Source organism: Podarcis bocagei (genome assembly GCF_964188305.1).
Source record: "Podarcis bocagei genome assembly, chromosome: 1".
Lineage (NCBI taxonomy): Eukaryota > Metazoa > Chordata > Lepidosauria > Squamata > Lacertidae > Podarcis > Podarcis bocagei.
In genome coordinates this window covers 50,557,416-50,576,824 of record NC_138125.1, presented here as the reverse complement: position 1 = coordinate 50,576,824, position 19,409 = coordinate 50,557,416, and the positions used below count along the sequence as shown (strand labels likewise).

The 19,409-nt window shown below is 39.5% G+C and overlaps 1 protein-coding gene and 1 long non-coding RNA gene across 6 annotated transcripts in view; one reads left to right on the top strand and one right to left on the bottom strand.

Moving 5' to 3' along the window:
* Positions 1 to 5,046: 5,046 nt before the first annotated feature.
* Positions 5,047 to 19,409, top strand: part of GARIN2 (golgi associated RAB2 interactor family member 2) — a 20,397-nt gene continuing 6,034 nt past the window's right edge. Inside the window, exons 1-5 of one of the 4 annotated variants that reach the window (XM_081166297.1) lie at positions 5,047 to 5,324; positions 9,947 to 10,096; positions 13,416 to 13,618; positions 17,899 to 17,968; positions 18,580 to 18,839. In XM_081166297.1, the coding sequence (XP_081022423.1) occupies positions 10,013 to 10,096; positions 13,416 to 13,618; positions 17,899 to 17,968; positions 18,580 to 18,839 (617 nt within the window). In that variant the 5' untranslated portion in view covers positions 5,047 to 5,324; positions 9,947 to 10,012. Of the gene's footprint in view, positions 5,325 to 6,689; positions 6,857 to 9,946; positions 10,097 to 13,415; positions 13,619 to 17,898; positions 18,155 to 18,579; positions 18,840 to 19,409 lie in introns of those variants that run through there. The other 3 variants (XM_081166294.1, XM_081166296.1, XM_081166295.1) reach the window with 3 other exon arrangements.
* The window catches only part of LOC308571588, a 19,581-nt gene continuing 15,020 nt past the window's right edge, over positions 14,849 to 19,409 (bottom strand). For both annotated transcript variants that reach the window (XR_014001539.1, XR_014001540.1), the window contains exon 3: positions 14,849 to 15,105. This is a non-coding gene — a long non-coding RNA (uncharacterized lncRNA). The remainder of the gene's footprint in view (positions 15,106 to 19,409) is intronic.

The window sequence follows — 19,409 nt, the reverse complement described above, 5'->3', positions numbered from 1 at the left end:
CGCTGTCCCTGGACCTGGGGCTGCGGGGAGAAGATCGCTTCTCCCCGCAGCCCCTTGCTTCAAAAGAGGTCCGGGGACAGCGGGAAGACCCGCTGTCCCCGGAGCTTGTGGGGCAAGCTTCGTTTTGCGAAGCAAGCCCATAGGGAAATTCGTCTTGCGAGGCAACTCGAAAACGAAAAAACCTTTCGTTTTGCGAGTTTTTCATCTCACGAGGCGTTCGTCTTGCGGGGCACCACTGTAAAAAATGCAAGTAATTCAGGCAGACGGTTTTAAGAATTGCCTTTAAGATGTGGAATAATGAACAGATTTTCATCTGAGTTCTTCATGCAAATAGATTTACTGTTGTTATGCCTTCTTAACAATATTTATTAAAAAAAAAAAGACTGTACACAGTACAACTATCACATAAACCAACGATGTGAATATAGCATTGTCAGGTGTGTGTGATATTGTCTGGTGCATAGGGCACCTAATTCATTCTTTTATTTGTTTATGGTTATAATTTAGATAATCTACCCATCCTCTTTTCTGCATTAACTATATTTATTATGACTATAAAATACTTGAAGCTTAGTGCAGAGAAAAGCTGTGGCAAAAGTGTTTCAGGTACACTCATCATTGTGGCATCAGTGAGCTGCCCAATAGTGTACTGAGAGTTTGGCTATGTTACAGTTTCAAACAGCTCAAGATGTACGTGGTGTTTCTTTCACAGGATTTGTACTGCTTTTGTATCTTAACTGCTGAATTAGAAATGAAGCACATGCTTACAAATAGTTGTTCATTATTTTCCAGAAAAAACTGCTCCCAATCTTCATTGGCACTACTTCCTCCCTTGTGCTATTAGTGGGGCTATGCTTCTCCCTATAATATTAACTTATAAAAATATCACTATGCATTGTACTGTTGAGCAAAACTCTTTCATGAATGCATGACTGCACAAAACAATGCCAAAAAAACCAGATGATCCAATGAAAAATATGCTTTCCCGCTGTGTGATCATTTTTTGTGTCAGCAATAAGAAGAAAATATTGAGAAGACAAAGACAGTGCAAATATGGTGACCAGGCAAACTGGACTTTTCATCTCCACACATTTAGCCCTTTTCAGTGGTGAACCATGTATATATTACACCTATTGCTAATTTTTAATATTTTTAGAATACAAGTCTGGCATCAACCTTTCGTTTTCAGCTTCATGCTTCAAGTTAACAGTGCAATGACCCTAGAACTGCCATCATTGCCAAGATTGTGCCAGCTACATATGTAGCACTATCTGCTTGGAAGCCCAACAGCAGCCCAACACAATTCCCAGATGACCAGGTGGAATGTAAGGGTTCACATGATGAAAACTAGGTTGAAACCCTGCACTTTTATCTTCGGTAGAAAAGGTGACTTTATACTGTAAACTGCCCTATGATCCTTGGATGAAGGGCAGTATAGAAATTTAACAAATAAATAAAATAAAAGCTGTCTTGACTTGGAAAAGGGGCAGTTCTCTGCCTAATCAAGAACATTGGTGAACAACAAGAATAACCAGGAAGGTCGTATCAGAAAGTAGCCAAGCAGAGGAACCAAGAGGAGGTGAATTCATAGTTCAAAGGCCAAGACAAGATCAATGCAAATAAGGCTGTTTTAGCAGGCAGAGTGGAAGGAGTACTTGGAGCCAAGTTGAAGAAACAGTTGAGAAACAGGGATTACATGAAATACTGAACTCACCCGCCAAAATATTCTGCTGAAATCAAAAAAGCTTGGGTCTAACCAGTGCTTTTTTCTAAATAAATGTTATGGGGTACTCTCATTTTCCTACTCATATTGACATACCGCCCCTCAATGAGTCCAAAATTAGATTCACAAAATGTTTAGGGGTATGCATACCCCTGCATACCCCCAGAAAAAAAGCACTGGGTCTAACAAGAAATGAATTTGTGTACAGATCATTTCATTCTGGTATTCAAAACTAATTACTGAGCTCAAAACTATTTAATTAAGTGTATATCTTTGCACCTGATTCCAGCTGATAGATCTCACTGGTCCTAGGTTTTCTTTTCTTTTTTTCTAGATGATGTACTGGCTGCCTTGGAGAGAATTATTACAACTTTGAAGCTGACAGTGTTTTTTCAAATGTATTCATGTGTTTATGCTCATATGGTGCATGTTATGCAGAAAGAATTGTTATATTCTTTGGTTCATTTAGGATAGTAATGGCAGGCTGCTTCTGAATTATAGTTTGTGTGTTGAGTTTTAATAGCTTCCTTTGCAATTTCTTGGGTACGGGATGCATTACCTTAGGGTGGGTTTCCCTAAGTATGTTCTATTGTTTAACATGCCATCTAAATTGACCAACCATTGTTTGCTATTTGCTAGGAAACCAGAATCAGGAACCATAGTTTGAAACAGTTTTGCAAACTATAGTTTGTGCTATGTGCAGTATCCAACATTCCTGTTCTGGGAGGCAAGTGACTTCCACTTGCACAATGCACTTCCTCTCGTCTCCCCTGCTGCCCCACACATGCCCTCAAAAGCAGCAGCAGTTGAGTTAGAGGTAAAAAGTAGAATTCTCATTTCATGAGCAGAATTCCGTTCAGGGCACATTGGATACAACTGATCTTTGCTTTTCTGCATCTACTGGAGTACTGAGCAGACAAGAGATGAAAGTGGACACTCTTCTTTTAAACCATGGTTTGGGTTCTAAACTATAGGTAGCACAAATTTTATCTGGCATATATAGTATCATAATATTGGCACCTTTGGCTCCTTTTACTCAGATACGTTTTAGGTAAAATGGTAGAAGTGATTCTGCTGCTCTTCTACATGACCTGGTCAAAAGAATGCATATGCCAGTTTCAATCTAGTGTAACTACTAGAAAAGTTAAAATATGTTTAAATGGATGAAGTAATAGACATTTTCCTATAATCTCAATTTTTCTTTGATTTTTCTCCTTCTTGTCCTCTTCTTTGTAATATTTGTCATGAGAATACTTCAAAATGCTTTTCAGCAGTTCTTAATTCTCTTCATGAAGCTCTGCAAATCTAGCTGTGCCCTCTCTGCATGTGGGTCAGCTGGTCCCGAAATCCTTACTACCCTAAACACAGGATTCATCTATGGAACACTTCCCACACTATCTTCTGAGTGAGCAGAATTATGAGCTAACCTAACAGCTTTTTTTCTAAACCTATTTCTTAGTCTCTTATTACAACAATTTCATTTTTCATTCTCTGTTGTAGAAGGATATTAAATTCTGTCAGCCTTCATGTCACATAAAAGAGATAATACATCACCTTTAGAGAACTGGATGACTAAGGGTTTTGCTAATAGGTGTCGAGTCTTTCATTTGTCATTAGTTCAAAGCTTATGGGAAATGGCTAGAGCTAAAAATTATCATCCGAAAGCTGTCCAGTGCTATTGTGAAAATCACAAACGTAATGAACTCTTCAACTTAGCTGTCAGAGAAAGCTGTGAAAACAGAAGGTGGTTGATGGGGGTTTCTTAAACTCCCAAGAATTGCCATGTGCTTGATCAGAATATTAAGAGATTTATTATCAAGGATTTAGTCAAATCTGCCTCAGATGATGATAATGATGTATATTGCTAACTGAAAATGTTAGTCTTGTTACACATGATATTCCACCAATTGTTTATTAGCCATTCATTGGTGATGTCAATACAGATTTAAATTTATAAAAATCCAGTTCCTAATTAGTTCTGGCTTTACACCACCACACCAAATCTTACTGATTACAAGCCCAATTTTCATTTACATTAATTGCATATGGTGTGTGGAAGATATTAGCCAATGTAATAGCATAGTCTTCTATTCTGGAGAGGAGGTCACTTCTACCCTGGGGCCTGTAAATCTCTCTCCCATCCACAAAAATATGCCAGTTATGTATTGTTCAGCATATTTGCACTTGTATAGCGTATAATGTACTATTAAGTCTCACATCCACCATTTTGGATCATTATTTTTCTAAACTATTCTTGCTAGTCATCTGTAGTCATATTCTATACCCTATAACTGACTACACTTCCCAGTTGAATCAAACAATTACTGCATTTGAATATTGGTTGAAAAAAATAGTGGATGAAGAAAAGGAAAATGACAATTTTGCTTTTTGGAAGTAAGGGCTCAATATTAGAGACATATCTAGGAGAAAACAGAGATGTGAAAAGCAGTCAATCTGCACAACAGAGGCACTATTTTGTCAGTCAGTTAAAGATGGGAATATGCTGTGCTGAAAACAAAAAGTAAAACACGAACAATGGTCAAGTTTTACACTAAATAAACCAGTTACACTAAAGAAAAAGAACAAAAAAAATCTTTTTAAAATCCTCGTAAATTCTATGACATTGACAGACCTGGAAGGAGGTTGAATGTAAGGGGCAGGCTGATGGTCCATAATAAAAAAGACAATTGGAAACTCTGGTCAATAACAAAGAGTGCTGCACAATTCAATCCAGATATCATTTCTTGAGCTCAGCAAGGGGAACTTTAGCCTGATCCTGATCAGATCTCTAGAAGTTGTTAATTATTCTAAATTTCTACTGGCATCTACTCTACAGGAGTCTGCAATTCTGGAATTCAGGACAGGATAGAAACAAGATTGTATCACTGCTGAGCTGACTATTTTTCAAAGCTGCATTTTGAACCTCAAATGTCTTTTCTGAATAGCATAATGTGTGTTCAAGCGTCTGAGCTCTCTCACGCTCTCTCTCTCTCTCTCACACACACACACACTTTTCTGTTCATTTTTCCACTCTAACTTCCTGCTTACAATTTTTTTTACTGCTTTTATTTTTTCACAAAGTCTGGTGTCTGTCACCAAATTTGGTTTGCCATATTAACAAATGTGGCATACAGCACCAGAATATTTAAAATTTTACATCAGGAAATAGTGATGTGCCCTGGTGTTTTGCTTGCACCTTACAGTATCTCCTTATCCTAGCCTAGAAAAGGCTGCAAAGCAAAGACAGTAATGACTCCTTTGCTTGACTGAAATATGCTAATAAGGTATTATTACCTCAGAACCTTCTGGGACAGGGGAGGTTGGTTTAGTTTTCAAACCTTTGTTACTTGTACACTATTTGCTCCTGACCAGGTCAAGGAGGACCTTTTGAGAACAGAGGTCATCATCCAGTTGATGTCATGAAAGACTAAAAGGAGCTTGGCATTTCTGGGGAGAAACCATGGAATGCCAATGCAGCTTGCCAACTTTACAACTCTAATTTTATCAGCCAAACAATCCTCAGCAATCTTCTGCATTAAGAAAACTAGATTTTTGTTAAGAGTGAAAGCAAGTCCAGCACCCTACACAAGCAACTATACAGGCAAGTGTATTTATTTGGTTATATATTTATCACCTCAATTTATCACCTCAATTTTTTTGATATTTTATCTCTAAATGACTGTTTTCAGAACTAAAATTATGAATTTTTAACCTTTCTGATTAATAACTATCTTTGTTCTGTAACTATAAATCTAAACTAGTCAACTGATTTTGTGAGCATATTTTGAAAGTTGATCTCTAAAAATAGTGAATACAGAAATTTAGTAAGAAATCACAATTTTAACACACATGCATAGCTGAATTAGCTTCACTAACAAACAGGCATGCCCTGTCTTGTTTCAGGCAGGTGGGCAGGTTTATCTTGCTATGTCACTTATTTTTTTGAAATCACATGTACGTCACCAGCTCACTCATTTTTTGTTTATTCTTAATCTAGTTTATGATGTCTATATTTCTTGAATAGTTATATTGTTTTAAATTGATGCATACTGCTTTGAAATGTTTTTGCAAAAAATGGCATAGAAATATTTAAATAAAAACTAAATAGCATTCCACCTTTATTCCAAGGAGCTCAAGGTGACATACAGGGATCCAATTTATCCTCACAAAAAGCCTATAAAATAGGTTAGACTAAAATGTTGCACTATTTTAGTGTTGTTAGCCGCCCTGAGCCCGGCTTCGGCTAGGGAGGGCGGGATATAAATAAAATTTGTTTTTATTTTTATTATTATAATTATTGGATCAAGGTCACCAAAATGAACTTTACAAATGAGTGAGGATTTGAGCCACTGAAGCCTTATTACAAAATAGTAGACCTACAAGTTTGCACTAGAATAGCCGCATGTATTATAGATTAGAAGCCTAGATGGTGGTCCATAGATTAAACATCCTATTTCTTTCCCATCACACCCTGACTGTGCCCCTTTCCTAGAACTGTATCTGATAACATAGTATGTTTCTGAAGGGTGTGGTGTCTTCAGTCTACTTATAAAAAATTAACAATACCAAGAATTACTGTACAACAGAACCCACCCCAACCACATATTTGCTAGGGATGATGGGAAAATTTGTTCGGTCCACTTTTTGCAGTAGACAAACCCAATTCAACACTCCTGATCTTGCAGCAAGATTCTTGCTTAAGAATTAGAATGTAATACCAACTGGGATTACACATTTATTTATGATGCTGCAGGATGAAATGGAAAACTCTTTCTCAGCTATATTACTTAAGGCAACAGCTGTGGAGTGCTTATTGTAATGCTCCCACACAAAGAGAATATTCCTTAGACCCAGAAATTAGGATGTCAGGGAAAGGGATTCAAGTCTAGCCTTCTCTCTGAAAGCCTTTTTCATGTCTCTTATGTGTACTGATGTTCTATTGTCTTATCTTAGGCCATGCACTATGATGACACTGCTTCAGGGCTCTGTTTTCTATAGTTTGCCCCTATTGTGACATGGCATTACCTCACTTCTGGATACCAGCCATTGCCTAGAGAAACTCTATAAAGTAACACATGCTACTTGACTTGGATCAAATGTTGGTGCCACGTTTCCTTTGGTCTGGCCCTCCATGTAAGACATTACTCTTCTAAAATAAGAGAATAAGATACAGAAGCTCCTTTAGGGAGACAAAATATTAGACGAAAGTACGTAATATTGGGAATCAGATATGTAGCACAATTACTGTTTGCAATTAAAGGGATACATCACTGCTTACTGGCCCAACCTATTATTTATTTTTAGTTAAATAATGTTTTAAAAACCCAGTAAGCTAATTGTTTTTATCTGCTTAATCAGACTTATGAGTTTCACTGATTACAATACAAGATCAAAACTACACCTACTGCATGCTTCAGAGACAACATTGTTACTTAGTATTTTCCCATGGTTGAGCTTAAAATTATCAAAGTCAGGTACTTACGAGAACCCAGGCCAGCTAAACAGCCCACCTGTCCTTTCTCTTCCACCTTTCCCACTTGCTGAGAGCCAATGTTGCCATTTTGGTTTTGCCCTCATCAAAGGGCCATGAACATGCATACTTGAGGTGCATATCCGCTTACCCCTACGAACCATGTCTCCTCCAACCCCTAGATTACAGTGACCATCTTAGGTGAATATGCCCCAAAGCCCTCAAAACCTGTCACCAGCCCTGTATCTCCTTCCCTTGGTAACATATTTTAGGGTTGCCATATGTCCTCTTTTTCCAGGACATGTCCTCTTTTTCATGGGTATGCAAAATGAGAGTTGTCATAGCGATCCATAGTTAAAAGTAGAAGTCGGCAAATGTGTCCTCATTCTTGCTCTAGTTATTCACAGCAACTAGCACAAAGCTAGAAGACACCCCACCCTCTTACAAGCTTGGTTTGATCAAGGGAATGCCGTGGATGTAGTGTAACTTGATTTCAGTAAAGTTTTGACAAACACCTCCACAATATTATTGCAGGAAAGCTGGTAAAATGTGAGCTGGATGACCTAATCTGTATGGCCATATATCCTAATCTGTATGGCCATATTCAATGTAGTGTTGCACCAGGGTGCATCCATAGTATTTTGTCTAATTCTATATATATAATGTTCCAGAATTCTTATCCATACACATCTCAGTGTCACACCTACATGCATTTTGCCACACGGGCGTATAATCCCATACATGATCCGTGATGACAGGTGAATTGCAAAAAGGTTCAATTTCCAAATGTGTCCAGACTGTGGATCCTGAAATTCTCTAACATTAAGTAACATATCACAGACCCTGCAGTGCCCAAATTTATAATGACCCTTAACTGCATTGGGAGATGTTTCCAGTTGTAGAATAGAATAGAATAGAATATGACTAAGGATTCTTTAATAGTTTTGCCCCTTCTCCAACCAATTAGAGAGGGAAGATCACATCTGGGGATGTGTTGAATGATGTGCCAATGTTTGTTTATTAACTTTTTGATTTTCATAGATAAGCTAGAAAACTCAAAGGTGAATGTTATCCTCTGTTGTTTAATTATTTCGTTTTTGAAAAAGTTGCTCCCTATTAATATTGGACACCCTCTGGACTGTATTGTTGATAATGTGTTCTGGGTATCCTCTATTTTGAATTTCTTTAGCTAACGTTCTGGAGTCCTGAACAAAACCCCCAGGTTGAGATGAGTTCTGTTTTATTCTAATCATTTGACTGGAAGGGAGGCTATCTCTCAAGTGTCATGAATGAAAGCTTATATACACAGTCATGTCTAAAAAGGAGATGGCCTATCTGTTATGTTGCAAACTAAATTTAATTGTGGGATGAACTAAATTAAGCCAATTGTTCACTGGAAAAATATCTTAAATGTGTCATCTATATAGCCTTTTAAAAACTTAATATCATGGAAATAAGGGTTAGTGTTGGGATCCAAAACCCATTGTTTTTCAAATTGGCACATGGATAAATTTGCCTCACAAGGGGTAAATGGTGAACCCATTGAAACAACTCTGATTTTGTAATAAAAATTGCGATCAAATCTGTGGGGGAAATCCTTTCTAAAATCAAGCCAATTAATTCCATCAGGAAGAAGGGAGGGAGGGGGTCAAAAGGCTTCCAAGCATTTAGAGTATCCTCAAGAACTAACCTCGCCTCATCCAAGGGAATAGATGTGTACAAAGACTGTAAATCTAAAGTGACTAGAATATCTGATTCCATCATTGTACCGTATTTTTCGCCCTATAGGACGCACATTTCCCACTCCAAAAATGAAGGGAAAATGTGTGTGCGTCCTATGGAGCGAATGCAGGCTTTCGCTGAAGCCTGGAGAGCGAGAGGGGTTGGTGCGCACCGACCCCTCTCGCTCTCCAGGCTTCAGGAAACTCTGCGCAAGCCACGGGAGCCCGCCCCCGGCTTGCGCAGAGCTGCCTCTTATCCCGAAGCCCCAGCACGCTCAGCAGTCGCGCCGTGGCTTCAGGTAGCTCCACGCAAGCCACGGGAGCCCTCCCCCGGCTTGCGCAGACCTGCCTCTTATCCCGAAGCCCCGGCACGGTCAGCAGTCGCGCCAGGGCTTCGGGTAGCTCCGCGCAAGCCGCGGGAGCCCTCACCCAGTTGTGCAGAGCTGCCTCTTATCCCGAAGCCCCGGCACACTGGGCAGAGCAGCCTGTTCTTGGGGCTGGGGTCGGGGGAAGCTCGGGCTTCCCCCACCCTAGCCCCGCGCCTAGGGGGAAAATAATTTTCCCCCCTCTATTTCCCCCCCAAAAAAAACTAGGTGCGCCTTATGGGCCGGTGCGTCCTATGGGGCGCAAAATACGGTACTTTGTTCTATTATTTGAATGAAATGTGTAGTATCCTTAATAAACGTATCTGACTTACTAACATGAGACTGTAAAAAATAATCAACACATTTTGATAGATGTTCCAGGACTCAACCCATGCCAGAAAAAAATTGAATGACCAGTTGAGATTCCTGTATTAAGGGGGCTGGACTAGATGACCCTTAAGTCCCTTCTGACTTTACAATTCTATGATTCTATGGGAAAGGCTCCTGAGAACATACAGTAATTTAGAATAGTCATAACTTCACTACATTATGTGCCTGGCAAAGATTTATAAATTTTCTTAGCTCTCTATGCTATTCTGAGTTAGCCTTTTTTCCATGCTGTCTCTTATTAATTTCCAATGTCATTTTGTTCTTGTCTTATGTGTAGGCGTAAAAGCAACCAGAGTTTAAGAAGCCCACTAAACACACCAAATCTGCATTTCACATTCCTATTATGGGAGATCTTAAAAAAATTCTTGAAAGGGGAGAATATATTCCCTTGAGATCTGCTCCTGTGTTTGAAAGCAATTTTGTTCAGGTAACTAATTTTTTTAGAATACTACTGTTTAGACTGGCAACTGAGCAGAGCATGAACACCTACAAATGCCACAGACTCAACTGTAGAAAACAGAGTCTAGTTTACCATGCCTGCAACCATCCCAATTTCTATTCATGAAGCTGTCTCATGAGCGTCTGAGGGAAAATGTGTACACAAATTCAAACACCAGTGGTAGGTGTGCACTGAAGCCAGAGTGAAGTGGTAATGTGTATACAGCCTAAAACTTAGTACCTACAGATACAGATAGACTTCCATGAGTGCAAGCGAACTTTCCTTCCCTCCCCTCTCCCTGTGCACCCCCAAATAATCCGCTCTGGCAGTTCCTCAACTCTCCAGAACATATTTGGGGATACTAGAGGAGTATATGGGTGGAGGAGAGGAAGGGGAAATGCCAGTGGATAAATTCCAAAGTGTCTGGATCAATTTCAGTTAAGTTTCAAGGCTAACTGCCCTGGTTGCCTGAAAAGATTACCCCTGGGGCTTGTTTTGGCTTAGAAACTCAGATCTAGTTTTACAGGAATTGTAGAGCTCCACAGAGAAGTGGGTGTGCGGAGACAAGAGCTCCATCAACAGGTGATTTTTCTTATTTTTTATTTACCCAACTTTTCTTTGAAAGCCTCCCCCTAAGATGGCCAACAACACAGGTTTTTTTAAAAATGTAGAACTGCTTGGAATAAAAAAGTAAAAAATAATCATCCAAAGCAATAGTAACTAAATTATCTCTACCCAGCCTAAGAGCCCTCTCAAATAGCCCCCTGAAAGTATTCACCAGCCATCCAAAGGAGAACAATAATGGGACCAGTAGGACCTTGATAAAAACTTTCCACAGCTTAGGCACCATGATCCGAAAGAGCCTCTCTCAACTGACAACCTGGCATACTTCAAACATGTATACCCCAGGCCAACTTGAGTGTTCAGGTAGATTCATATGGGGGGGAAACAGTCTGCTCTATGAATCTGCTCTATGCAGATGGTATTATATAAATAAGAAATAAGAACCAAATATCAAGCAGGCAATACACCTGATCCCAGACTGGATTTTTCTTTACCGGTATCATGTCCATTTGACACCAGTTCAGGACCTGCACATCTTCCTGAGATTTGATGGAAAGAGTGATAGAACTGGTCTCATCAGCATATTGATGACACCTTACTTTAAATCTCCTCTTGCAGTTTTATGCAGATGCTAAAAAGCATGGGAGAGGGGATTGTTCCCTGCAGCACGCCATGAACCAATAGCTACAGAGTACAACAGAACCTTTTGAAACCAGCTTTCCAGAGATTACGGCAACCACGGCAAAATAGTGCCTTTCCCATCCCATCTCAGCAAGGTGGCTCAAAACCATGCCATAACATACTTGATAGTACTGAATGCTTCTGAGAAGTCCAGGATGATTAACAGCAGGGGTAACTTGCCTGTGGTCATACAGACTCTGAATTCCCATTGTGTCAACTGTCTGGGTCATATCTCCATTCTAGATTTGAACCAGAATTTGTGGTTCAATCATCCTGATGCCTTACACAAATCAGGCTTATGACCTGCCAAATGTGTAGTGCAAAGGGATGTCTGATTATCACGGAGGCAATGAACTTCTGAGCTGAACCAGGAGTTTATCCTTTGTAAACTGATTTGAGTTTATTCACAACCAAGTGGTGTATAAATTGTATGAAATAAATACATACATAAAGTGCAGAATGTTGAACCAGATAGTGTAAATGTTGATGTCCTGCAGGCAGGGTGGATTTGATTTAAATCAAATTGATTTAAATCACGATTTAAATTGATTTAAATAATTTTTATACAGAAAGACTCATTCTTGCTGCTATAAGGTTTTGTTTTTGGAATAATAAATTTTCAAAGTAGTTTTTACAGTTATATCAAAAATTATTGATATGGTTATACTATTAGAAATACATAGACAGATAATTATGAAATTATTGTGAGGTTTCGTAAGTTAACTGTTTATAGGGGCTATATCTCCCAGCAGCTCTGGCTTTAGAGAAGCTGGTCTTCCTTTTTCTAGGGGGGAGGGGGGGAGAGATACAGTTGGTAGGCTAGGCAGGAACAGGCTCGCTCAAAGAACATGTCAAGGAGAAACAGGCTGGGGGAAAGCTGGAAAAGGGGAACCAAGGACTGGAGTAGAACTTCAGGGATTCCTGCTACAGGACTGAAGTTCCAGGTAGAGACTTTATTGCTTGGACAATGTCAGGTGAGCCCTGGGAAGAAAGGCCTGGAACCAGTGAACTCTTATTAGTTGACTGGCAAGCACTTCAAGGTCTCGCCAAAGACAGATCCCAGTTACTATTTCCACCACCACACCTTTGGATTTGCTTCTACATCCAGGTGCCTATTCTGTACAGTTAAGTATCAGTGCAGCTGTTGGAACCCAGTGGGATTGGGAAGAGGTTGCCAGCCCTGAAGTACGTTCAGCACTTGCCTCAAGTCTGAGTTGCACAGACATGCAACTGACTTGCACAATTATTAAAACAAAGATCCCAAGACTTGTGGAGTATTCTGGTCATAAGGTTGCACTTTCATTTTTACTGCTTCACACGGAACTTAGCATTTAAGTAGTAAGGGGTTGATTCTGTGTAAAGAAATTTGCAAAGGAACAATGGGATTAAGTTTTTCCCCTCAACTCTGTATGTTTATTTTATAACATTTTTCCTGTGAAGAAAAGGCATGTTATCTCTGCAGACACAAATTCACACTTTTGAGAACTGCAAAAACAAGCATCTGTGATAATATATTCTTGTTAGAAAAACTGCCCCAAATAATCTTACAGAAACCTCTGGAAGAGCATGACATTTTGAATGGATTAATGGAATTCATTTACCAAAAAAATTAAACATTCCATATAAAGCCTCATGCTACATAATTAAAAACAAATCATTTGGACTATAATTTAACTTAAATAGAAAACTATCTTTAGAAAGAGGTTTTTTCCCTCCAAAAGCATTTTATTTTTATAAATCCAATTGAAATTTTAAAAAATCTGATTGAAATTTTAAAAATCCTTTTTAAAAAATATTTTTAAAAATTATAGATTTTTATCCACCCTGCTTGCAGGATAGCAATCATTGGGTTTTCCAGCATCACACTTGAAGCTACTTCCAACATTTCCACTATGTTAGTTTTGCAAGCTTTTGACTTAAGTTCTTCTCTTTTCTCACATACACATCTTTCTTGAGCCTTCCTTCCCTTTCCAATACCATAATTGCAATACGATGTGTTTTCATATGCTTTTGAAATAATATTTATTTTATATGCCTAAAATAACCTCTTATCTCTTCGCAGGTGAATAGAAGGGGTGAATCAATTTATCTTCACAATCGCCCCAACTATGTGACCATGGGCATTTGTGCCTCCAGCTCAAGCCAGTCGTTGCCAAATGTGATGGTGCTTGCACATGCAGCTTCTTCGTCCTCCCAGGAAGCCATTTCAGCACGCCCAGCAAGCAGAAGGCAATCAAATTCTGAAGATGAACTAGTGCTCACCAGGTGAGTTAGTACTGACGAGGCATGAAAAGACTGCAGATATTGCATAAATTCAAGTTGACTCTTATAATTTGGTATGAGGAAATGGTAACAGAATCTCCCAATTTTCACTATTTCTACAGAGTACTATTAAAATAGTAAAGTATCTATACATAAACCTTTTTCACCAAGAATCCACAATGCGCATCATGAATGAAATTTTCAGCAGCACAATTTGTCCAGTTGGTGGCACTCTTTTATTGATAGGATGAAAATATGTGATGTTTGCACCCCAACTCCAATGGCAACATTGTTTAAATGCCTGAATTTCTAGTACTACACAAGGGGATGGGGTGAGAAACAATGCCATGTCCTCCATCCATAGTTATAAGACCGGCATAAGGCACTTATGCAGAGCAGAGAGAAAGATCTCTCCCTTCTGAATTGAGGCTGACATCACTCAGGGCAAGGGCTTTCTCAGCTGTGCTACCCCAGGTTTGGCTATACCCTCCCCAAATATGTTTTCCTTGTGCCAACACAACCATCTTTTAGGTGCTAGGCAAAAAATATTATTTACCCAGGCACTTTAATGTCAGTTTTGAGATTTGCTTGGTTGCTCTTATCTTTAGACTGAGTTTTATTGAATTGTTTTATGCTCTGTATATTGCCCTCAAATCTGGTACGATGAAGGGTGGTGTATACATGTTTTAAATAAACAGAAATACAAGCAGTGCTGTTTTTTCATCCAGAGTGTGCTGGGCCAACACTCCCCACTCCTGTTTCTTGACTTTATGTACTTCTGAGAAGCCCAAACCAAACATTTCAAATCAAAACAGAATCTGCCCAGCGAGTGCAAATCTACACTTCTTTTAGATCTAGGACTTTATCTAGCTCTTAGCTGCTCCTAGCTGCAATTATTGAAGCTACGGGGTGGAGCCAATTCATATTTCCTTTTCTTCAATCTGTCTCCCATGTAGCAGCAGCAGCAGCAGGCTTTAAGCTTTCCAGCCAGGCCTCTACCATTGCACACACACACACATTTGTGCAAAGGCCCCTCCGAGCTGCCCCAGCCATCTGCCTGTATCTAAGAGAATGAGGGAGCTGGGGCTGTATGTATTTGACCTGCACCAGAACCAGAGACAACCCACAAACCATCTAGGGAGACAGCTTGCCATAGTTTTTAGCACCTCCGGAAACAAAAAGTAAAAATACTAAAACAGGTTAAAATTCACGTCAACTTTCTAAGCACTTGGGTAGGCTTGTCTAAGCAAGAATGTTTTTAGTAGGCGCCAAAAAGAATACAATCAAGGTGCATGCTTGAGATCAGTAGGCAGGGAATTCCAAAATGTAGGTGCTGCCACACTAAACAATCTAAACATTGCGGAACAGGTATTATGTGGCACCTGTGGTAGTGCTATTTCCACTCATCAAAGAGGTCATCTGGGTACATGTGGGGTAAGGCAATCTTCTTGAACTTGGCCCAGCAGCAAATCAGCAACCAGTGCAGATATCTGTGAAAAGATATTAAATGTTTACAAAGCCTCACCCCTGTTAGCAATCATGCTGCAGCATTCTGCACTAACTGTAGCTTCTGGATCAAGCACAAGGGAAGCTCCATATACAAGTGCATTGCTGTAATCCAATCTTGAAGTAACTACTGTGGCAAGGCCATAGCTGTCAAACCAGTCACAGCTGATAAAACAAACTTCTAGCCACTGAGGCTACCTGAGCCTCCAGTGACAGAGCTGGATTCAGAAGCATCCCCAAACTGTGAACCTGCTCCTTCATGGGGAGTTCAACCCCATCCAAGGTAGGCAGTTGACCAATTTCTCAGACCTGGCTACTCTCCCATACTGCTTTTGTCTTGCCAGGATTCAACAGCTTGTTTTTCTTCATCCACTGCACCACTGCATCCAGGCAATGACCCAAGGACTTCACAGCCTCTTCTGATTCAGATTTTATAGCAAAAAGAAGCTGAGCATCATCAGCATACTGATAGCACCTTAGCCCAAATCTCCTAACAACTGTAGATATTACATGCCACCGGAGATAAGACTGGAGTCAGTCCTGAAGGCAGGGTTGGAACCATTGTAATGCAATGCCCACAAATCCCATTCCCTGGAGCCAGTCCAGGAGGAAATCATGGTTGATGGTATCAAAAGCCAACAAGAGATCAACTGGCCAAAATATTGGGAGATAGTAGAAAAGGATGGAGACACATGGAGACTGCAGAGTTTTGAGAAATTGAAGGATAAAGGATTGGTTACACTATGGTCAGATTAGGGAGGTTTTTAATAAGGACAAAAAAACAGGCTTCCAGGTGGAAAAATCGAAACTAGAAACAGAACTGTTAGAACCAAAAACTAAGGTACTTTCAAGAATGTATAGCTTGCTGTTAGAATTGAATACTCAGGATAAAACGGTTAAATCAGCTATGATAAAATGGGCGCAAGACATTGGCTACAACATCATGTTTGCTGACTGGGAACGGTTATGGTCCACCGGTGTGAAATTTACGGCATGTAATGCCCTGAAAGAAAATATTATGAAAATGATATACAGGTGGTACATGACCCCAGTCAAGCTTGCAAAATTATACCATTTGCCTAACAATAAGTGTTGGAAGTGTAAAGAAACTGAGGGAACATTCTTTCACCTTTGGTGGACATGCCCAAGGATTAAGGCTTTCTGGGAAATGATCTATAATGAACTCAAAAAGGTATTTAAATATACCTTTCCTAAGAAACCAGAGGCCTTTCTTTTGGGCATTGTTGGCCAAATGGTTGTTAAAGAAGGATAGAACCTTTTTTATGTATGCAGTAACAGCAGCAAGGATACTCATCGCAAAATACTGGAAGACACAAGATTTGCCCACTCTGGAAGAATGGCAGATGCAACTGATAGACTACATGGAATTGGCAGAGATGACTGGCAGAATCCGAGACCTGGGAGAAGAGACAGTGGAAGAGGACTGGAAGAAATTTAAGGACTATTTGCAAAAATATTGCAAATTGTATGAATGTTAAAATGATGCAGGATATAAAGATAATATGGCATTAGTGACATAGCTGAAAAGACTGTGAAAATAATTGGTTTATAAGAACAAAGGTGAAATTTGAATAATATTATGTCAAGCTTAAACATTTGATAACAAAGAGAAAAGTGGAGACATAATAGCTGAAACGTATAAATTTAAAAATAAGTTTTGTGAGAAGGTGAAGTATTGCAGAATAAGATTTTGAAATGAGAACACAGAGAAGGGAGATGTGAGGAGGTCGATGAAACAAGTCAAAGAAAGATAAAGACATGGAATATTGGATGTGTGTTTTAATGTTATTGTGTTTTTTCATGTTGTATTGTTGCATTGTTTTCTATGCTTTTTTATTGTAGTGTAATTCTTTTGTTGTTTTCCTTTTTTCTTTTTTCTGAAATTTCTAATAAATATCATTAAAAAAAAAAAGCCAACAAGAGATCAAGAAGCAGGAACTATATATTTTTAAGCATTGCTACCCCATTCTTCAAATGAAAAGGATCCCAGAGCAGCTTGCTTAAGAACTGTAAAAGCAAGGTAGTGCCAGGCCACAGAATTTTATTTTGGACAAATCTTCCAGATTTCAAAGAATGCTCCGCCTTCACCACTGTAGAATGAAATACCCGCTATGTCTTACCAATGCGGGCATTATTGTGCATATTTACGGTAATTTCTTGGCCATTTTATAGTTAAATAAATTACCTATTTTGAATATTTATGAGTAACTTTTCCGCTAAAGCCTTCAACAAGAGTAACAGGTAACACAAGTAACAGGTAACACAATAAATGGTGGGAATTTCTCCCACAAATGGCAGTTTTAGTAGGTGTATGTATGGAATTCCGTATTCTTAGTTAGCCCATTGTGCAAAAAAGAGGGCTAGCTTGAAAAGGTACATAATTGGACAGGTTTTTCTAGTGACATTAGCTGATTCTTCTTTGTGGACTGCACAATTAGGCCAAAGTTCTCTTTACCAGCAGTGCAGGCGGTTGGGAGATCAGGGTGGATTGAAAATGAATGCCATGTGACTTATTGCTGTCATATGCACATAAGTAAGTTTTTCTATGATAAAAAAACACAGTAGATACACTATGTGCCTTTATTTTCTGTTGCCTACATGTAACCCAAACTGACAGTGCATAGCGGCCTTCTTGAAATATGCCTCCATTTATTTCAGTCAGTTCCCTACTCTCTTGGATCCCATTTTCCTCTCACTTTATGTAGTGATTCAGTGAAGTACAGCTAGCAGGAATTCACACAATCATTTTCTTGTAGGTTCTTACCCTTGAAGTTTGTAGACGTTACTGTTCACAATGCTAAGAAAAGACGCATCAAACTGAAGCTGGTGAGTGGCCGTGCCTACTACCTAGAACTCTGTGAGCCACTACAGAAACAGCCCCAGCTCTTCCGCCAGTGGGTGCGGCTCATCAGTCTACTGAAATCTAAATATAAAACTTCTTCAGTCAATACCCTATATAAAGATTTTAAGACTCAGGAGGAAAACAGAGCCACAACAAGCAAGGCACTACAAGTGAGTGCTATTTGGGTATATAGCTTAAGATTGTTGAAAAAAAGGTGGGGAGGACCTTGAGAACATAAAATGGTAATTTTTTTTGTAAAGTGTAGTTTTTAAAAACCTGCATGAGCAAGCTCCTGTTGGTTTGCCCAATGCCAAGAAACCCATCCTGCACAATGTAGTCCTAGATATGTATTGTGTGTTTTCATTTTGTATTTTTATGCTGTAAACTGCCCTGTGATCTTTGGATGAAGGGTGATATATACTGGGTTTCTTTTTCACTTAATTGTTTCTGACTGTTTTGAGTGTGTGTCAGTTAATCACTGTCATCACTTTGAACACACTTCTCCATGGCAAGTTCAAAGAATGTGAGTGGGACTGATTCTGTACTGAGCTTTTAACATATGCTATACTCCCTCTTGTCTTTGTTGCTCCCAAAGGGATACAATCAAGCAGAGACTCCCACAAAACCACAAACCAGCCAAGAGCCAATAATAAAACCAGAAATCATCAAGAAAATGCCTTCGAAACGAGTCACCATTTCTGATATAGTAGGTCCTATTGAAGAATTTCCTAAGAGCCATAGCCAGGCCACAGTTTCTTCTGACAACTGCATGAAAAATCCCAGTGCTGCAAACTCAGAAAAACTGAAGTATAGTCAAGAATTAATGAAGAGGACTATCTCAAGGAGTAAATCTAGGTATGTGATCCATCATAATCATTATCTATTGTTACACGCCACCCACAATCTCTGCCAAGTGATAGCAAGATTCCAGGGGGTTCCAGGTGCTCACCCAGGGTTGCTGGAAAATTGAGGTGCGGTGGAGACTAGTGTCTTTATTTTACACATATTTACAGCTACAGCCTTCACTGGAGGGGGTACAGAACATTATGCCCCAAGAGTGTACCTCATGGCTCCTCTGATAGATTCAGTGAGCTTAGGTCCAAAGCAGCAGCCAGTCATAGCCCCTGGTGTCCTCCAGCCAGCACTACTTGGAGTTCTCCTTGCTTCCCCATTCTTGTTCTTAGAACACTTTACCAAAAAAACCTATATAAAAGGACAAGTTTTTTTCTGACTCACATCACACCCACGTTGACCTGGCAACCTCCCCCTCAGTTTCCTGTAGGGTCTTTTGTATTGTAGATTGTTTAATGTCAAGCTCAGTCTGTCATCTCCGATTAAACCTCAGTACGCAAGAAACTAGAGGTGGAAATCTGGCATCCAGGGATCTGGAGGAATCCCTGTTTCCCCACTAACCCATAACACAAT